This window comes from Lathamus discolor, chromosome Z (genome assembly GCF_037157495.1).
Source record: "Lathamus discolor isolate bLatDis1 chromosome Z, bLatDis1.hap1, whole genome shotgun sequence".
Taxonomy (NCBI): Eukaryota; Metazoa; Chordata; class Aves; order Psittaciformes; family Psittacidae; genus Lathamus; species Lathamus discolor.
Window position 1 is genome coordinate 96,471,504 of NC_088909.1, and position 19,290 is coordinate 96,490,793.

General features: G+C 40.2%; 1 protein-coding gene across 1 annotated transcript in view; it reads left to right on the plus strand.

Moving 5' to 3' along the window:
• The first annotated feature begins 6,167 nt into the window (after positions 1-6,167).
• Positions 6,168-19,290, plus strand: part of PRKAA1 (protein kinase AMP-activated catalytic subunit alpha 1) — a 29,747-nt gene continuing 16,624 nt past the window's right edge. The window contains exons 1-5 of the mRNA XM_065661292.1: positions 6,168-6,355; positions 12,099-12,240; positions 14,609-14,702; positions 16,335-16,479; positions 18,246-18,333. Of these exons, the coding sequence (XP_065517364.1) occupies positions 6,223-6,355; positions 12,099-12,240; positions 14,609-14,702; positions 16,335-16,479; positions 18,246-18,333 (602 nt within the window). The 5' untranslated portion in view covers positions 6,168-6,222. The remainder of the gene's footprint in view (positions 6,356-12,098; positions 12,241-14,608; positions 14,703-16,334; positions 16,480-18,245; positions 18,334-19,290) is intronic.

Below are 19,290 nucleotides of genomic sequence, written 5' to 3' on the forward strand. Positions count from 1 at the left end.
CAGCGTTGGCACCCGCGGGGAACAAGCAGAGCCCCAGGAGGTCCTGCAGGAGCCTGTGCCCGGGTCCTCCGCTCGCAACCGCAGCAGCCAGAGCTGCCCTGGCAGGCCCCGGCGAGCCCTGAAGAGGGGGTCTGGGAGCCCCGAGGACCCCTCCCAGCCGCCAAAGAAGCCACACCGCCGTCGGTGACACTGGGAGGGGGCCTCAGTGCTCGGCCAACACACAGCCAGGCTGCCAGCAGGGGCTCGAGACAATCTTCAAAAGATGTGGCATCCGGCCCCTTTATCATCACTTTTATTATCATTATTTTTATTATTTTTGATTATGACTTATTATTCAGTAAATAAACAACATCATAAAAAATGCAGCAAAAGTGTCAGTGGTACTGGCAGTGCTGGTGGCGTTGCTTTTCCCACCTGGGCTGCTTTCTCCCTCACTTCCCTGTGCTACGCACTCCATTTCCTGACGTGCCCGCTGAGTCTTCCATCTCCTCCACCCAGAACCCTCTCAAACTCGGCACAGAGCCTGCAGTGCAGGATGAGCCTCGGCGGTGCCATGTTCCTGAGCTATGGGACTCAACGGTTGGGGTTGCACCCACTGTGGGTCTTGTTACTCTGCGGGGCTCAGGAACATGGGCATGAGATGTGGCGAGGCTCAGTCCCATGGAGGAGCCGAACCACAAGCCTCTTGGCTTCGCTTCCCTGGCAAACGGTGGGGATGCCTGGCACCAGCATTTAACTCAGGGGTGCTGTGCTTGAAGGAGAGCTGCTGTTCCCTGGAAACACCACACCCTGGCGTGATCCAGGGGCTTACAGCTTCTCCGGGGAGCTCTTGTGTAGCACTAAGGTGTGGATGCCGTTTGCAACGCACAGGGAGCCAGCACTGTGGGTCAGGGACACAGCAGGGTGAGAAATGTGGAGTCTGTTCTTGTCCTTGGTTTCCAAAACCAGTGTCTGGGGATAAACAAAATGCGGGGGTGCTTCTTGTGTCTGGCTATGGAAAAGCTGCACAGTTTAGAGCTAGCAAGGAGACCCACTGGCTCTCAGAAGGCGTCCAGGTTTAATGATGAGACAGTATGAGAAGGATGGAAGACAGTAGGAAAAAACGGTCTTCAGCTTTATTAACAATATTAAGGGGGCTGATGGATGTTGATGCTCCCATTAGGATCTCCTTCCCATCACTGCTACGATTTGCTCTGATCCAGCTGCTGCAGCCCTCACTGGGCCAGCGCACGAGAAGTTTCAACAATCCTCCATTTTTCATTACTTCTTTTATATATTCAGGACAAAGGTAGTAACTTACCAGTATTTCTTTGTCTTATTCATGTTTGATGTTGTTTGCATTTTTTTACTGCATTTTAATACATAGTAATTTAATACTGTGGTGTTGTAACTTATTGTTGTCAGATTCCAGTAACGTAAGTGTTTTGATTTGTCTGTTTTATTCAGAAGAGTTAATTAGGTAATACATGCATGAACGGAGACATCGTACCAAAATGCTCATTTAGGTATTCAAATAGTGGAACGTCAATCAAACATTTAAATTATATTAAAGACAATGGGCCACAGTATTTCTTGTGATTCTCCTGTAACTCTTGACAACTCTGTCCCCAGCTGAGTCAAGCAGTACAGCTGTGAACTACTCTGTTTTGGTACTTTGCAAGGGAATAGATGTCAGATGTTTTGTTACTTCTTAATAGATGTGTTGCTGTTAACAGGTTTTTACTGGTTATCCACACACGTGCAACATTATTTGGGTTTTCTGAAATCTGGGGAGCAACATTTAGCATCCAGTTCGAGTAGTGGAAATAGTTTAAATATGCATACCAGAATACAGGAAAACAAGCAGAAATACAAAACAGCTGATGAAAATTGAGAAAGGGGAAATTATTCGAAGTCGTCGACACAAAATATTTTAAATCAGAACTATCAGGTGATATTCTGTTGTTTCCAACTTTGTTATTTTTGGTAGAATTTTGCTTACATATTCTTTAGGTATTTTTGCACTTGATTTGGTAGATGAATGAGAAAAATATGGTAGCTTTCAACAGTAATAAAGACAGATTTAATTTCAAACTTTTGTTTTGTTTTACTATATGATAGTGTTGTGGTTTAAAAAAAGTCGGCCATAAATCATGCAATCGCTCTCTCACACCTTCCCCCTCCCCGCCCTTGCCCTCCCCCTACTCCTGGGGGGATGGAGAGGAGAATCGAAAAGAATGCTACTCCCACGTGTTGAGATAAGAACAATTTAGTAACTAAGGTATAACACAAATCACTACTGCTACCACCAATAATAATAATGATAAGAGAAATAACAAGGGAAGAGAATGCAACACCTCAACACCAGCTGACCGGTAACTCGCCCAACCTCACCTGACCGAGCACCGACTAATACCTTGTCCAGCCCTGCAGTGCCCTAGCCCTTCTGGGTAACTCTCAGTTACATCCTGGGCATGACGTGCTGTGGTATGGAATACCTCTTTGGCTAGTTTGGGTCAGGTGTCCTGTCTCTGCTTCCCCCCAGCTTTCCCTCCTCCCTGGCAGAGCATGAGGCTCAGAAAGTCCTTGGTCAGACTAAAATATTGGTGTTATCAGCTCTGTTCCCAGGCCGAAAGTCAAAACACAGTGCTGCACCAGCAACTAAGGAGAAACATGACTGCTACTCCTGAACCCAGGACAGATAGTCCGTATGTATTTTTATTTATGCTTCTCTATTTTTCATAGTGATCAAAGCAATAAAGCCAATCTAAAACTGCGTATGTGCAACCTCAACATATTGGAAACTTTATCATCTGAATCCATGCAGTTAGAGATCAGCAAGCTATGCATTGTACAGCATGCACAGCAAGTGGCCGTCTGTGTGTTGCTTCATTTTCACACTGCTTTAATTAGTGCATCATATTCTAGGTGTGAAATAGTATGTCTGTGCAGACTGTATACCATTCAGAAAACAGTTCACTGTTCACTGTTTTTGATACACATTTGTATTACTATTTACACAGTAAATACAGTACTAAATACACAGTAAATACGGTACTAAATACACAGTAATACAACCTGCATATACCACTTTTCCTGTAATGTTACAGATTAGTGCCTTCCGCAAAGCCATAATGATCTTACACAAAACACAGCTCCAGGTTAGAGCTGAAATTCTTGAGCCATTACACACAGCCTCTAACTTGGAGCCAGTGTCCCCTTCTGAGTACTCTTACAGACCTCCTTCAACTTTACCCTTCTGTACAGGACTTAACCCACCCAGTCTACAGTAGCCTGGAGGAAAGAAAGTAATCACCAAATCACTGTCCAGTTGGCAGGATGGGATTTTGGGTCACTATTAGACCACCTTGCTTTGTAAATACAAGCATGTTAGAGGAAGATGAAGGGAGAAAAATAAAAGAGGAGAGGGGAGAAGGAGAGAGAAACAAAGCAAAACTCAAACCAGGGTTCCCACCTGGCTGCAATAATGTACATTTCCAAAAGATCAATAAATGAAGAAAAAAACTGACAGTGCTCTCAGCTTGTATGTTGTTTTTGGCAACAATAAACAGCAACATGAGATAAACCCCATGCAGCTTGCATACCGTCACATTTGTCACCTCTAAAGGTCTGACCTCTCTTCAGAATTCAAAGTGTAATTGATCACTGGAGTCCTGTCATCTGCTTAGGTACATCTGTAATTGAATTTTTGGTTTTATTTACATGTCTGGTTTTGTATTTCTGCGATGTCTGTCGACTGTTCTTGGTTCTCTCTTCTGTGGATTCTTCTATAGCATCACTGAAGGCTTCTCAGATGTGAAACTATTACCTTCTACAGAGAACTTTTTCAATGAAACAATGTCTAACTTTGATGCTGATTATTCTTCTGCTGTGAGATAATGGAGGCAGATTGCTGATGTATAAAATATGCCACAAACTAAAAGATGCTGAGTTTATGTTAGTCAATGTTAAATAACTTAACGCTAGCATTTTTAAAGCCAAGGCCTTTTATTTTAGAACTGAATTTCAAGTCATTTAAAAGTTATTCCACAAGTCATTGTGGAAACTAACAGCTGTGAACTTGTTCTATTTTTCCTTAAAAGTATGGGATGCCACTTGCATTCAAGCAGAACTGCAGGAAATCACATAGATACAGATGAGTACAAAGCCTGATGCTTCCTTGTCTCCCTTCCGTGTACTTTCTGTACATACATCAAGGCACTGTCAAGAACTGATGGGTCTGACAACAGAAGACAGGAAGTTCTGTGACAGAGAAATTAGCAGGTTTCTGTACTCTCTATTCTTCTAATTCGAAGGAAAAAAAAAAACCAAACAGGAAAAAAGCACAACAACATGATTCCAAGCCTACTGTTACTGAGCGTGAATTGTGGTTCAAATTAGAACTGCTGTGGGAATACTTCTCTAGGTGATGTCCAGGAAGTGCATAATTAACTTATCTGAATTCAGAAGTCAGGAATTGAAAAATCTGGCACCTTTACACATTAATGCAGGCTTACTGGACCTTTTCCTGTGATACATAGTCTCTTTTAACATTAATTTATGACATTGATATTAAAACTTCATACCGATCAATTAAAGCAGGCTGAAAGCTTCCACATTTTCTGCTCAGTTATGATCCTTAGGAAAATGTTTGAAATTAAACTTCTAAATTACTCAAATAAAAATTACATATGTTTTACTTTCCTAGTTTTAACTATTTTACCATTTCAAATGTTAATTTATGTCGTGCAATTTTTAGCAGTGTAGATCTTATAAGGGGTCCGTACGTTCCTTACTGGTCTATCTTTTGGCACGAGCTCAACAAATTACTCGGTTACGGATAAGTATCCTTTATATTTTCATATTTTTTATTCCATAGTAATGAACAGATAGAGGGGTGTTTTTTGTTTTTTTTTTTTTTGCTTGGTTTTGGGTTTTTTTTTTTTACTTCTTTAGGGTAGAGGGATGTTTTAAAATAGCAAGATTTTCCATGGAACGGAATTTCTGCTTCAACTTTCCATTACATTAATGACTGTAATGTAAGTAACACTGAATGGTCAGATTTAGGACAGTTACTAGAAAAACTTGTTCAACTTCCTCATGTCTGCACATTTTTAAATTTTTAAATTTTTATTTATCTTTTTATATTTATCCTTATATATTTTTATATTTTCTATTTATATATTTTTATATCTTTATATTTATTTATCTTCATATTTATTTATCTATTTGCAAGCACATTCCGGGGCTGTGCTTAGAGCAGGCAAGAGAAAGCATTTCAGTTAGCCTGGAATACTGAGGAGAGAGGATGTGAAGGGAGTCCCTGTTAACTTTCCTCTTAAGTGGACCTCTCCATACATAAATACCTCATCCAATTGTTACTCCTCCAGACTCATCTGTTTCTTTAGAGGTAGGGTTGGAAAGTGATTTAGAAGTAACCCAGTTACAGTCAACAATAAAATAATAGAGTCTTGGGTATGTAAAAAATACCATACAATAAATCAACAGAAGGAAGGCTACTGGCCTAAATGCAATGTGAATGAATGTGTTGGCGAGACAAACTGAAGGACAGGTCATCTGGTCAAGGTAGCAGGACTTAAGAAGGTTCTACTTCCCTTTGTATTCCTGTAATAGGGTCTGGATTTGGACCAGGAAAGAGGAAGAGAGAATGCACATTTAATTTATGTGGCTGATGAGCAATTTAGAAACTTAAGACATCTGTTTTTTTGAAGGTGGCTATGTTTTTACCATAGGATCCCAACACTCGTGTCTTAGTAGAACTGGTCTTGAGGCAGCTTATGCTCCTGAATCACCGTAACTACGGGCTGCGCGGGCGCTTGCTCATGGCGCCAGGGAGCGAGGCGGGAATATGGCTACAGCAGCTTGCTTTATCTTGTAATGTCACGGACCTTCCTTTGCTGGCGAGCACGGGTGGTTGGAAAACCGAGCAAGGTTTATTAATTACAGCTACGGATGTGTTCCCTCTGCCGGCTCACCTCGAGACCAGAAGAGACACTCCGCATCAAGGACTGCGTCGAGCTCCCGTTTCCAGCTACCTGCGGGCAAGATCCGCACACTCGAGGCGCCGCTCGGCCGACCCGGCACTCCCCTCCTGCAACCGCAATGGTTTGTCCCAGGGAGAGCGGGAAGCCGCTAGAAGCGCAGCTCGCTTCCAGGTTTCGGCGCGGACGGGCACTGTGGGGTTGCTCCTCCTCCGTTAAGGCTTCGGCGCGGGCGGCTACGATGCGCAGACTCGGCCCTTGGCTAAAGATGGCGGCGGCGGGTGATAAACAGAAGCACGAGCACGGGCGGGTGAAGATCGGGCATTACATTCTGGGCGACACGCTCGGCGTCGGCACCTTCGGCAAAGTCAAGGGTGAGCAGCGGAGAGGGGGGCTGCCGCCTGCCCCGCGCACCGGGCTGCGGGCATGGGGGTAGCGGGCAGGGCTCAGCGGCGGGGTCTCTGGGTCTCTCTTGCTGCTGCCGCCGGCAGCCGGCCCGTTATGGCCGGACGGCCTCGGAAACCTGGCAGGGCAGGGGGATGCGGATGCCGCTGTCGCAGCCCGGGCTTGGCCCCGCTCCGTCTCCCGCCCGTAGGGCTGCGGCGGGCCAAGCCTTCCCGGCGGCGAAACTTGAGCTGCTAGGCGCCGCCCGGCCGGTGCCGCCGGGCGGGTGAGTCATGGGCTGCGGCGGCGCTGGCAGCGTGGTCCGGCGGCGCGGAGGAGAGGGGCAGGGAAGCGGCTGCTGGTCGGGCTGCCAGTGCCGCCGTCGGAGGAAGGCGGTCATGGGCCGTTAGCGGGAGCCTTGTCCGCAGCCGCAGCGTGGACCGGGCGAGGGGGCTCTGGCCGAACGTGCGAACATCGCCCGATACGCTGCGCGTGACCCCCGGGAGAGGAGTTGTGTGGCTGGCCTGACGGCGGGGAGTGAGTGTTGGGGGAGGGAGCGGCTCTCTTCTGTGTTCGCGGAACTGACTACGGCAAGCTAACGATGCTGCATTTATTGCAGACAGCGCCGGATGTGTAAGGGAAGTAGGGAGGCTTAGTTCTTGGGCTGTCTGTACCTTGCATTTTGCTGCACAAGTACCAACTCTTGATGTCCTTGTAAAGGCCTCAAGACTTCTTCCTCGGCAAAGAGAGGAATAAGCATACAAAGATGATTCTGGAATTGCTGGATTAACTGGCAGCGCAGCTGACATACAGATACAGAAAGACTTTATGCTAAATCCACATGAGTAGGGGTTACCAAAGAAGTTTTTTTCCATCTTGGGCTTTGAAAACTTTTCCCAGTAGGGGTGCAGATACCATATTGCAGATTTGAAGCCTAGCAGAAATAGAAATAAAACTTGATGCCAGCTGCCATGGGTAATAAAACTACGTTAGCTTATACTGTACCTGCTGTGGTGTTTGTCAGAGTTGTTCAGATACTGGGGTATGCAAATGCAAAATAACCTTTCACAACTGACTTAGGCTATACTCTCATTGCATTCTTCATAAGGTCTTTTATGGTTATCCTAATGGATTGCTCATGATTACAACCAGTAGAGAACTCCAGCTTATCCTGTTATATCTAATCTGCTAGCTGACTTTTAACATGTTTTTACAGTGTTTCTGCTGTATGTTCTCTGCACAAGCTCTTTCAACTATTAGCAAGTTCTGAAGAAATTGCTCACGTATAGAAAACAGAAGTATGTTTGCCTTTAAGAGTAGATAAAATATTTTGAGACCAGAGCCCTCCATGTCTCCTTTCTTCAGGACAGTTTATGAAGTGATACCCCCAGCCACCTGGGAGCAGCTGGAGTACTACCATTGCTTTCTGTGGGATCTTAACGCCTCCTTAACAGGAGAGAAAATGAGATAAGGCAGAAGGCAGGGATCGGATCCCTCCTCCTCATGGAGGGACTACATGGCTGAGGGGAGGAGGCATGTCCAAGATGCATGGTTCTCCCACTTCCCAATGCACTGCACAAAACTAACAAATGCTTACATAAATGTTCTTGTCTCTCTTGGCAAAAATGTGTCTGAAGTTCACATCTTAAAAGAGAATTTTGTGGGGCTACTGTTAAAATTTTCATATATTATTGAACATCACTACTATTAATATTTTGAAATGGAGTTAGGTTAAAACAATTAAAAAAAAATAGAGGTGGAAGTATTATTTCTCTATTTCTGTAATACCCCTCTGCCTGCCTTATTTCATTTGCATTTGCAGATAATTTAGTGATGTGGTATTTTCCTTGTTTTCCTCTGGTTGTGTTAGTCGGAATTAACTACTGATTGACTCTTGATTGTGCCTCAGATGGACAGTCATGGAGGAGACAGCTGTTTCTGGCCATGATCTAGGCAAACCTAAAATGTCACACAAGTAAAAAGCTGCGGGGTAGGAGAGTACTGAGCTAAATCATGTGAGACACATTCTTATTTAAACTTGGATTTGATGTAAAACCTCTATCCCTATTTTTGATTTTTTTTTTTTTGCCTTTCGTTTTGAGGGGGGAGGGGTGTTTTTTTTTTTTTTCCTCACCCACTGCTGCTGTTTCCTGCTGAAACTGAATGCAGACTTTGTTTCCAGATAGTTTTAGGAATAAAGTTAACTTTCATAGAAGGAAAAATAGTCAGGCATCCAATGGTTTGTACTGAGAAAATGAGGGATTCTATTTAAGTTTGTAAATATACAATAATTATTCCAAGCCCTAGTTTGTACAGACTGCAGATCTGATGTAAACAGGTTGTCTTGGTAAAGGCAATGATGAGAGACTTGGAAATAGATAGTGAAGATCAGTTTGCTGTTAATGTTGTGCAGCGAAATGCCTTTGCATAGCATTAACTCATGGTTGCTTTGTTTCCATGTTAATGGAAACACTCGTTTAGCTCATGCTTTTTAAGACCACTTTCAACTGAGCCTCAGGCTGGCTTTTTAGCCTATTGCAGAAATGTTTCATTAAATACAGCATATGCATATTTAGCGCTTTTCCCCCTACAGTTTTATAACTGATATTTCAAAAGAATGTTTTATTTTGTTTGTATAGCCTTGTAATTGGCTTTCTTTTATATTTGAAGACCTGCTGGACTGAGTTTAGAGACCACTGCTACTGCACTTCAACAGTTAGAAGTCACTGCTGCATTGAGACTCTGCCAGTATCTTGGAAACCGGTGTTATGCGTAGCCATAGTGAAGCTTGAAGGCAGTGGGTGTTACCAGAGAATAAAGAAGTATAGGGAAATATCAGGTCTGTAAAGTGAACTTACTGCAGTGATATTCTGTTGAAGGACTGATAGCTGGTTGACCATTAAGGTGACTCAAATTTTGATTACTTGCAGTTTGTGAGACTTCCGTTTCATAGGTAAAACTTCTGTGAAGAGGTAATACAAAGTAGCTTTCTGAAAGATAACACTCTCTGCTTACCTTTTTTCATGATGTTATCATCTGAGGTCTTGCATTCAGTTCTTCATGCTGAATTCAGAAGTAGTCAGTGGTCTGTTACCAGTTAGTGACTGCTGTATTACTGTTAACAGATACCTTGAACCAAATACCAGAAAACAGTTTCATTTGCCAAAGTAGTTACTTGAAACTTAAAAAGCTTTATTAAAATCTTAAGTTTAAAAAGGGAGGCAAAAATTACTGAAGAAAAAAGTAATTCAGTTTGAAATGTCTTAAGCAAATGAATGGGCTTTTTGGGATCTTTTTGCACCCGCACAAAGCCACCCTATGTTTTCATTACAATAATTAATTTGAAGTCGGCAAACAGTTGAGGCAAAAAATGTGTTTTCTCCTAGTCAATGAATAAAGTTAAGGCTGGAAGTGCACAATTTTGATGGCCATGACAGCTGGAATTAGTTTCAGTCAACTGCAAATGTCACTGTTTAATTACTTTAAAGGAAAAATGGGTATTGAAGACTTTATGTGACATAAGATTGTAGTAGCTAATAAGTTACTTTCTGTTGTTTTTCTGAGTTCTACTGAAATTCCAGATTTTTTGTCTAATTCAGACTGGCAAATCAGAAATGAAACAAATTGGCCCATAAATGAGAATTTATAATGCAGTGCATGTCAGAACTGAATGTGTATATGCTAAGCTGTAGAATTGTTCAGATATGTGTTACTTTCTAAACACCTTACTACATGTACTTTGTAAAGCAAAGGAAGATGCAAATTCATGTCTTTTTGTTTAGTTTCCAAGAAGCTGTTTCTTACTAACCAAAATTAATGTTAAATTTTAACTTTTTTTTTTTATCCCCCCACAGAATAGCCTTATTTCAGCTTAGCTTACTGATAAACAGAAACTGTGTAATTCAAACATAATAGTTGCTTTTCTAATGTTTTATGCTGATAAATTGTTATTTGTTGGGGTTTGAGCATGTGTGGTGTAATTTGTTAGGTTCCTTTAAAACTTCAGTCACATTTGAACTGAAAAAAACCCATAGGGGATGCAATTATGTTAATTGTAAATGTTGAAAGCCACTAATTCTCATACATGACATGATTTTGCAGTTCTAGGTACTGGCCTGTCCGTGCTTTGTTGGCTGTCTAGAGCTTGTGGTGGATGTGGGCTTTGTTCTCCATTCCTCAGCAGTGCAAATGTGCCTGTCCAGTATTTTGATTATTGTGGCCATTTTTAGGTAATGGCTCCTCAGAGTGAGAGAGGGGGTTTTCTCACCTTGCTGTGAGAGCTCTTCTGTATTGTCAGGTTGTGATGGTTCGGGGTCTTGGGTAATCCACTATGTAGTTATCTCCAGGAATTTAGACAAGATGCTTTATTTTACATAGTGGATGTCTTTGTTGTCAGAATAATTACTCAGGTGCTTACTGTTATCTCTGTGTCTTTGCTAAGAATTTCTTCTCACTTGCATTTTTTCTTTTTTAGCTAAAGGCATCTAGAAAGTCTTGTGTTGGGAAAAGAGATTCACAGATTGATAAGTGTTTGCTAACTCCATCCAAATAACTTGTTGAATGCAGGAACGTTTTAGTGGATCGTTGCTGTTTATCAGAGCTTCCCATGGATATACTTAAATAAAGCTTGAAGCCTGGGGCTTAGTTAAATCCTCAGATGAGGAGAGGCACCCAGATGAGTGAGTCAGCATATGCCTGTTAGCAGTGTCCAGGTGGGCAAGGCTGAACCATGTAGGTGTCCCTGGAATCTGACTAATTGTCAAAAGGCAGGAATTGGGGTGGCAAATTAATATGATATAACTGAATCAGAACATAACTGTGTGCAGAAATCCATGTAGCTAGTGAAAACTTACAGTAGAACAGATACTTGCCTTCTGTGCTTTATCTGTGATCCAGTGTTGGGTTTAAGAAAAATATTCTTGGCAGCTTTGTTGTGGTTGCTTCATATAGCACTTCCAAATTAAGGAGGGACAGGTGTCGAGGAAGTGTTTTACACTTCCTCTCTTGAAAGAAAATTAAACCCTTCCAGAAGTAGGAAAGAAACTGAGGAATATGAGGTTGCATGTTTGCATTGCTTCTCATAGTTAGAGCTGATTTTTATTTTGTGAGTTTCCTGTAGTTTTTACCACTTACGTAATAAACCCCTGGTGTTTACTGCACAGACTGGGGACTGTCGGGTCAGACTGTTCCAAGGGCAGGTAAGTATTTTTGAAGTAAACTGATACTCTCTGGTAATTCAGAGTAATTGCTGAATCCGGCTTCTTGAGGGAACAATAATGATTTCTTTAATAAGAGGGATTCTTGCAGATAAAGTAGGAGAGCTGCAGGAAAACATGTCTGAGTTGGTTACCAGGTGAGCTAAAAGTTTGGAATGACTTACACAGGGAGAGAAAATGGTGTCCCTAATCAGCAAGGATGTATTTAGCAAGGATAGCGTTTTAGTGTATGCTTTGTTAGCAGTAGCACAAAAAATGTAGTCATGCTGCAAGACATCTGAGGGCTAGGTTTAAGATTTTTCTTACATGTCCGATTCATCTTCTAGTGATAGAATTATGGGGAGTAATTGGAATAGGGGGAAAAAATTACATGCCATCTGGTTTTCAACCACATTTCAAGATAATGGGGATACGTGGAACGCAAGCATCTTAGTATTTCTTGGCTATGGTTGAAATGAACAAATTTTCTTTATGGAGCAGTTGAAAACTCTTACTAAATACTTCCTTATTCTTGCAGTTGGCAAACATGAGTTAACTGGGCATAAAGTTGCAGTGAAGATCCTGAATCGACAGAAGATTCGCAGCCTTGATGTTGTAGGAAAAATCCGCAGGGAGATTCAGAACCTCAAGCTCTTCAGGCATCCTCATATAATTAAGCTGTAAGTTTTGCTTGCTGTATTCAAGCATATTTAAGGAGTAATCTCTTTTTTGCTCTCAGTGATCTGAAATATGTTTAAAGGGCAATTCTAGGAGTATATTGTCAGGAAAGTAACCACATCCCAAGTACAGAACCATTTTCAGTGTCCTCTAATGTGTTTTCGTAAAACCGATCTCTGCAGGCTGGAGAGCTTCCTTTAGGTCTTTACTTACAAATTCTTTGAATGGATATGTAAAAGGTAATGCCCTGATAGATACTTCTAGTAGCATCCATCTCTGTTTTTAGCTTATGCTGCAGTTTTCTTTTTCTGGTTTTATTTGACACTTCTTCTGCTTCAAAAATCAGTTGTAAAAAAGATTGTAAAGGGCCATTTCCGTAGTAAGTTTATTGTGTTTTCTTACTCAAAGTATGTTCTTAGTGATGTGCAGGTCAATGATCTATGGTTTTCCAGCATAGATGGCACTCTGTGAGATAAATTCTGAATTAGGAATGTGCAGTTTGTTAAATTATTTTGAAATTCTTCAATAAAGCTGCTACCCCTTTGTCTAACTGTGGTGTTTACAGTGTGTCTGTTTACATCAGTTAGTTGATCAGTATTTCAAAAGTGGAGTTCAGGGGACAGTTAAATATACCCCACAGTAGACTCCTCATCTGTGGTCTGATAAGTTATAAATGTTGTTGATTTTTTTGACTTTCATTTCCTGTAGTGTATATCTGCACCTCCAGACTGTGGGTGATTTTCACTGTCTCAATTGTGGTGTTGGTCCTATCTTTTTTTTTTAATTTATTTTTTATTGGCAGTGTCTTCTCTTAAGATGGTGCCACCATGGACATATGCCAGCACTATACACTCCACTTAATTTGGCAACAGCTCTTAACACTGAAGCTAAATTTGATGTTTTAAGATCAACTTACTTCTTCAGTGGGTTAGTTTTGAGAAGTCTGTTGAGCTGATTTGACAGCAGAATTGCTGGTGCTGCCAGTTAAGAGTTCATGAATGAGTCCAAAGGACATACCTGTAGCCAAAACAAGATAGGAAGTGTTGGTGTACCAACTGAGATGTGGGGGTGGAACAGGAATGTGTACTTGTGGAGCTGCTAAACTGTTAAGTTAGCTTAACAGATTTCAGATGACAGTTTCTTTCTCAGGGAATTATGAGATCATTTTTTTCCTCTTGCATGTGAAGGGAGGAGATGGTATTCCATCAATTTTTTCACCAACTTTTCAGTTGGTCAACCTGCGTTTCTAAAGAAGGATTATTAGCTTGTATGTATGTAGCATATAAGACAAAATCGATGTTGTTATGCAGATAGCTGGAAATTTGGGATCATGCTGCTCATACTATTAGGAACTGGACTGCGGAACTGTTAGATAGCAGCTTAAGATATCTGGGGTAAAGGTAAACATCTCTTCAGCTTAATATTATGAGGTAGACAATGTCTAATTTGAAACATTTCTGTGCTTTATGAAAAAATTCATGCATGGCTTTAGCAGTGTATATAATTGCCAGCCTGTTACAATAAGATTTTCTTTCTATACCATGCTTTAAATAAAGCCTTTGGAGCATCTCCTCCTGCAGTTCTTGACCTTTAGCAATAGAATGCATCTTGTTTTCCTACCTAAAATTCTCTTTTTTTTCTGGTCATCTACACTGTATGGTTTGATAATCTTATTTATATTATAGGTATGTAACTATTCCACAACCTCTTTTTCCGTACCCAGAAACATGAGCTGACTATAGAGAAGCTTGGCTGTAACTTTTGGATTTAAATTTATTAAGATACTATCTCTGTAATTGTCTCTTAGCCATGGCTTTAGAATGTTGTTAATGTTTATGTACCTAAGGTACTTTCAACCATGGTGTTAGAGAAAATTGGTAAAGGTAATGCATGTCTGAACTCATTGCTCTGTGTAGTTCAAGAATAACTTCTCAGTAAGCTGAAGCACGTCTGTTTTCCCATTTAAAGTGTATTTTTTTTTATGGCAAGTCAAGTTTTTTTTGCACGTTGGGAAGTATACATTTGAGATGCTAGCAAACTCCTTTTGAATTCCTTCCTCTCTGAACCAAGCTGTGTGCAAGGCAGCACTGTATAGGAATCATTTGCCCTAAGCTTACCCTCTGAAAGTGTAAAGGCTCATATTCCTGTTCGGAAATATAAATATGCTACTATTAGTGACAATGATGACATCTCACAGTGGAAAGAGAAGATTGCTTCTGAAAAATAATGTAATCTCAATAGCTGTAAACTGGCTGATAAATATTTTAAACTATACTTTTATCTGACTCTTTGCACAATGTTGTTTTTAACTAAATGTAATTTAGCATCATTTACTAAGTGTGTAGACTAACAAATACCTTCTCTTATCAGGTACCAGGTCATCAGTACGCCAACTGATATTTTCATGGTGATGGAATATGTTTCAGGAGGAGAACTGTTTGATTATATCTGTAAAAATGGAAGGGTAAGAAGTAGTCTGACTCTACAAATCAATGATGTGTATTCTGTTACTGCTTTTGCAACACTTCTGTGTCACCTGCCTTTGAAAGTACAGGCAGGTTCTTTCTGGGGATCCTTTTGGGGCATATAATTAAAGCTTTATTTTCTTAGCAAGATAATATAGTTAGTGTGGCACAGCATTTGTGACTAGAGTGGTACACGATTTCAACAAGCAGAATCAATGTAGTATAACTTATAAGTAATGTAATGCAGCATTTATAATATAATTTAACTTTTAGAATTCTTATCACCTGGACCCTCTGCAGATCTGGTCAAATCTTCATACGTGGTTTACTGTATCAGTACAACATTCATAGTCTAGACTTGAAAATCGTATGGAAGAACAAGAGTCACTCAGGCTTTGGAGGAGGCAGAAGATAGTGGAGGTGTATCTTGCCACCAGTGAGTTGTGGCTCTTGTCCAGCAGTGGTTCTGTTCCAGGTTCCACACTTAGAACTTGTAACTGAGTTCACAGACAGTCCTCTGGGTGTTGTTACACTTCCCTGTTCTGTTACGGTGTTATCACTACCACCAGGCTGTTTGGGTGCTTTGGACCTTCAGGAACATTAAGTAAAGGCATTATCAGCCTGCTGCCCCAGAACCTTGAGGCCAGTAGAGATGGGAAGAAGAAATGTTTGGTTTGCTTGCTGGGTTTACAGGACCATTCAGGGCCAGAGAGTGAGGGAAAGGGCACAAATACGTGACTCACTTAGGCACAGAATGGCTGTGTGCCTCATAAAATGGTGTTAGTTATGCTAATCAAATTACCAGGGCCAGGAGCAGAGCGTACCAGTTACACCCTGCTAAGTGAAGGTTTGCTTTTCTGTATTTGGCATTAATTTTGCTGTTAGCAGTTAAAGCATACTGTATGACTACTTCTTTTTCTGAAAATGAAAATGGTAGAATGTTAATATGTTTAATTTTTTTATGCATGACTGTCATAGCACTTCTCTATGCTGATCTGTTAATTTTCAATTACTGGGAGCAGACTGGGTGGATATGTATCCAGCTGAAGTATTAAAAAAATATGTCTTGATTATAACCCATTATTGGAAAGCTACTGTTGTGGCCTTAATATCCTCTTCTACTAGTAGAGCAGTTTCTGTGAAAGCTTTGAAGTCACTTCTGACAAATTGGGATACTTCAGTTGTTAGAGCAAACTTGGATTAGGGCATGTTTGTAGGAAATGTCCAGCAAAGTCTGCTTTTTGGGCTAGCTGCTCATACTATCTAAAACTTGTCACTTCTGTGATGCATGTCAGCAGCTTTTGTCAACTTAAATATTATGCTGTACTTTGGGTGCTAATGTTTCTAGTTACAGAGTATGTAAGATCTGCCTAACCAGTTTCAAAAGTGCCATTAGAAATTTCAGAGACTTTCTGAGTCAGTGGGTATATTTTGTAGTCATTTTTGAGCTGTGGTACAATCAAAATGATGCAAGCTATGGAGCTTTCTGCTACAAGTTCTAATAATCTGCTGTATAAAGTATCAATGATAAATGATAACTTTAGGTGGTGGGAAAATTTCCTTTAATTCATCTATAAAAACCAAATTATCTTGCACTGTCTCTGTTGTTTTAAAACCTTTGTCTGCCTTAGCTGGATGAGAAGGAAAGTAGACGTTTGTTCCAGCAAATCCTTTCTGGTGTGGACTACTGTCACAGGCATATGGTAGTACATAGAGACCTGAAGCCTGAAAATGTGCTGCTTGATGCACACATGAATGCCAAGATAGCTGACTTTGGTAAGCATTGCTGTTTTATATCTGATCATGTTTCTGGTGGTGTTTAGCTCCTGTTAATTACTATGGGAAATATTCAAGTATACACATTTGTTTAAACATCCTGGTGGTGGGACACAATACAAGAACCTGAAGAGTATGAATATAAAGCAAAATTATATTTCATGCACATGTGTAGAACTTTTTTTTCTGTGAAGCTTTCTCTTAGGAATTTTCTGTGACTAGATGAAATTACAAACTGATTTGTTTGGTTTTGCGTAACAGTATTGTCTCTGAAATGCTAAATAGTCTTGGTTCCTGACCTTTCCACTTCAAAATTCACTCCTATTGCCTGTTTCACCATCTGTAAATTGTAGATGCTTAGCTTTCTTGGAAGTACAGTGCAGAAGCAATTCATAATATTTAAGAACTACATTGGTATGGTAAAATACACTAATCCTCCAATCAAGCTACTCTAAATTTGCTTTAAAGACTCTATGAAGTTGTGATTGAAAAAATGTAATTAAAGTATGAGAGGTAAAATAAGAACAGTTAATCTTCTGAACTCATGTTCTTTTTGCTATATACCTGCCTAACTGATCAGAAAGCTTAACTGTTTATATGACCTATTTGTGACACAGCTGTTGAAGACTAGCAGCTAGTTCTTGGAGATATCTAAATCAGGAAACCTCATCATATAAGCATAGTAAGGTATCCATACTGCTATAGCATCACGGCATATCTCTTGTAGACATAGTGGATAATGCCTGCCTGTGTAAAGCACTTTGAGGTCTCTGGACAGTAGTAGGTAATCCTGAGTGTTCTAAGTATATTTATAAGTACATTGTTCAAATATGTGGGCACTGGGGAGCATATTGGGGTTTTTTTGTGTGTAGAAAATGCTTACCTGGTGCAGAAATGAATTGCAGAAACTTAACTGTATTCTTGTAGCTTACGAATCAGCAAAGCTATAGGACTTAGTCGTTACTAGTGCATCAAATAAGATGTTAATAGAAGGTTTTGCATATTAGAGTATGGAAACTAGCCATACTGTATTCTTTCATCTTTCCCCTGCCCCCTGTAAAAGGACATAATGTCTTCTTGGAGACAGAGTAGTCTCGATAATGCAGCCTCCGCTGAAGAAACTAAAGGCATTTTCTACAGTTATTCTAGAAGTGGTAGTTCTTTATTGATCTTTGACTATACTGAGGGCTGGTGAATGAAGATGGCCTAGTTCTAAAGTACATTTTAATTACTCAATGGAATATCTAAAATCAAACTAATGAACTACAGTGATTCAGGAAATTGTGAAGTCAGGTGTAGTCCTCAGTTCCCAGATTTTCTATGTCTCTACAAAACTTTAGGCAGTTCTGTGTAGCATCTTACACGTTAGCATTCAGAAACATGTAATTTTTAAGATTTTCTTGTTAACGAACAAAATCTTATCTTGCTATGCTGTTCTGTCTTCCTTAGAACAACTTTGTTCTCCGTCATGTCTGTGTCATCCAAATCAGACTGTTTTTTGTTTTAAAATTAATATGTTCTCAAATACTTCTGGGTTGTGTGCAATAATGAATTGATGTTACTCACATTTTTGATAAACTAAATGGAGGGTTATGTGGCATGCTCATGTAAAAATTTTAGTAATTCCAAACAATATTACTTCTTTACTGATACAAATTTATTGATTTTTCTCATTTGAATTACTAGTGATTTGTTCTAGATGGTTTATGCAGTACGAATTCATTTTGCTCTCCCAATTTTTCATAGTTACTCTTATACACTTTCAGGTCTATCAAATATGATGTCAGATGGAGAATTTTTAAGAACAAGCTGTGGTTCCCCTAACTATGCTGCACCAGAAGTAATTTCAGGAAGGTAGTTTCTTTTATATTGGATACATGTGTGCATGTACTTCATTTTGCTGCTTGATTCTAAAGGCCACAGAACTAGTTCATTTGACAAGCTTGATGCTGAAAAACCATGGGCTGAGCTTTTAATTGGCTTGATAATTTTTCATGAGGATTTAAGGGTTCTGTGAACTAGCTTTGAATAGCTCCTTCAAGGTGGAGGTGATGTCTGTTGTGCCACATGCAGTGTGCACAATGTGCCTGAATCGATCTTAAAAATCTCACAGCTCAGACCTTGGAAGTAGAGGTGTGAATAGAATTAAAGGCAAAGTCTGCTATGAAGCTGAGTAGGTACCTTCAGAATGAGTAACTTCCTCTTTTTTTCCTTTTTTTTTCTTTTTTCTTTATTCTTTTTTCTTTATTCCTTTTTCCTTTTTTCCTTTTTCTTCTTTTCTTTCCTTTTTCTTTTTTCTTTTTTTCTTTTTTTCTTTTTTTTTTCCTTTTTTTCTTTTTTCTTTTTTTTTCTTTTTTCTTTTCTTTCTTTTCTTTTTTCTTTTTTTTTTTGTGGACTCTTTGCTGCCCTCAGCTACCCACTCAATATTGCCTCTTGTTGATGGATTCCAAATGTTTATTTTATTGAAGCAGCACCACAGGATATGTGCAAAGTTCTGCTGTATAACTTTTCAGCCTCACAGATCTGGGGGGGATAGTTGACTTTGCACAGATTCCTCTGAAACCATTATAACAATATGTAACATGGGCTTTCTTAGGAGGAGGTGCAAGTTTCTTTGGGTTTGCCATTGACTTAAACTGCATTTGTGGACTGTTATAAACTACAGAGGAAACCTGTGTACTTGTGCCACGTTATATATTTGAAGTGGAAGGACACTGACATTTAACGGAAGCATGTCATAGAACTGAAATGGCATAGTACTTGCAGATTAGTTGTCCCAAGTTAATACACTTTTAATTACTGTGGTACAGT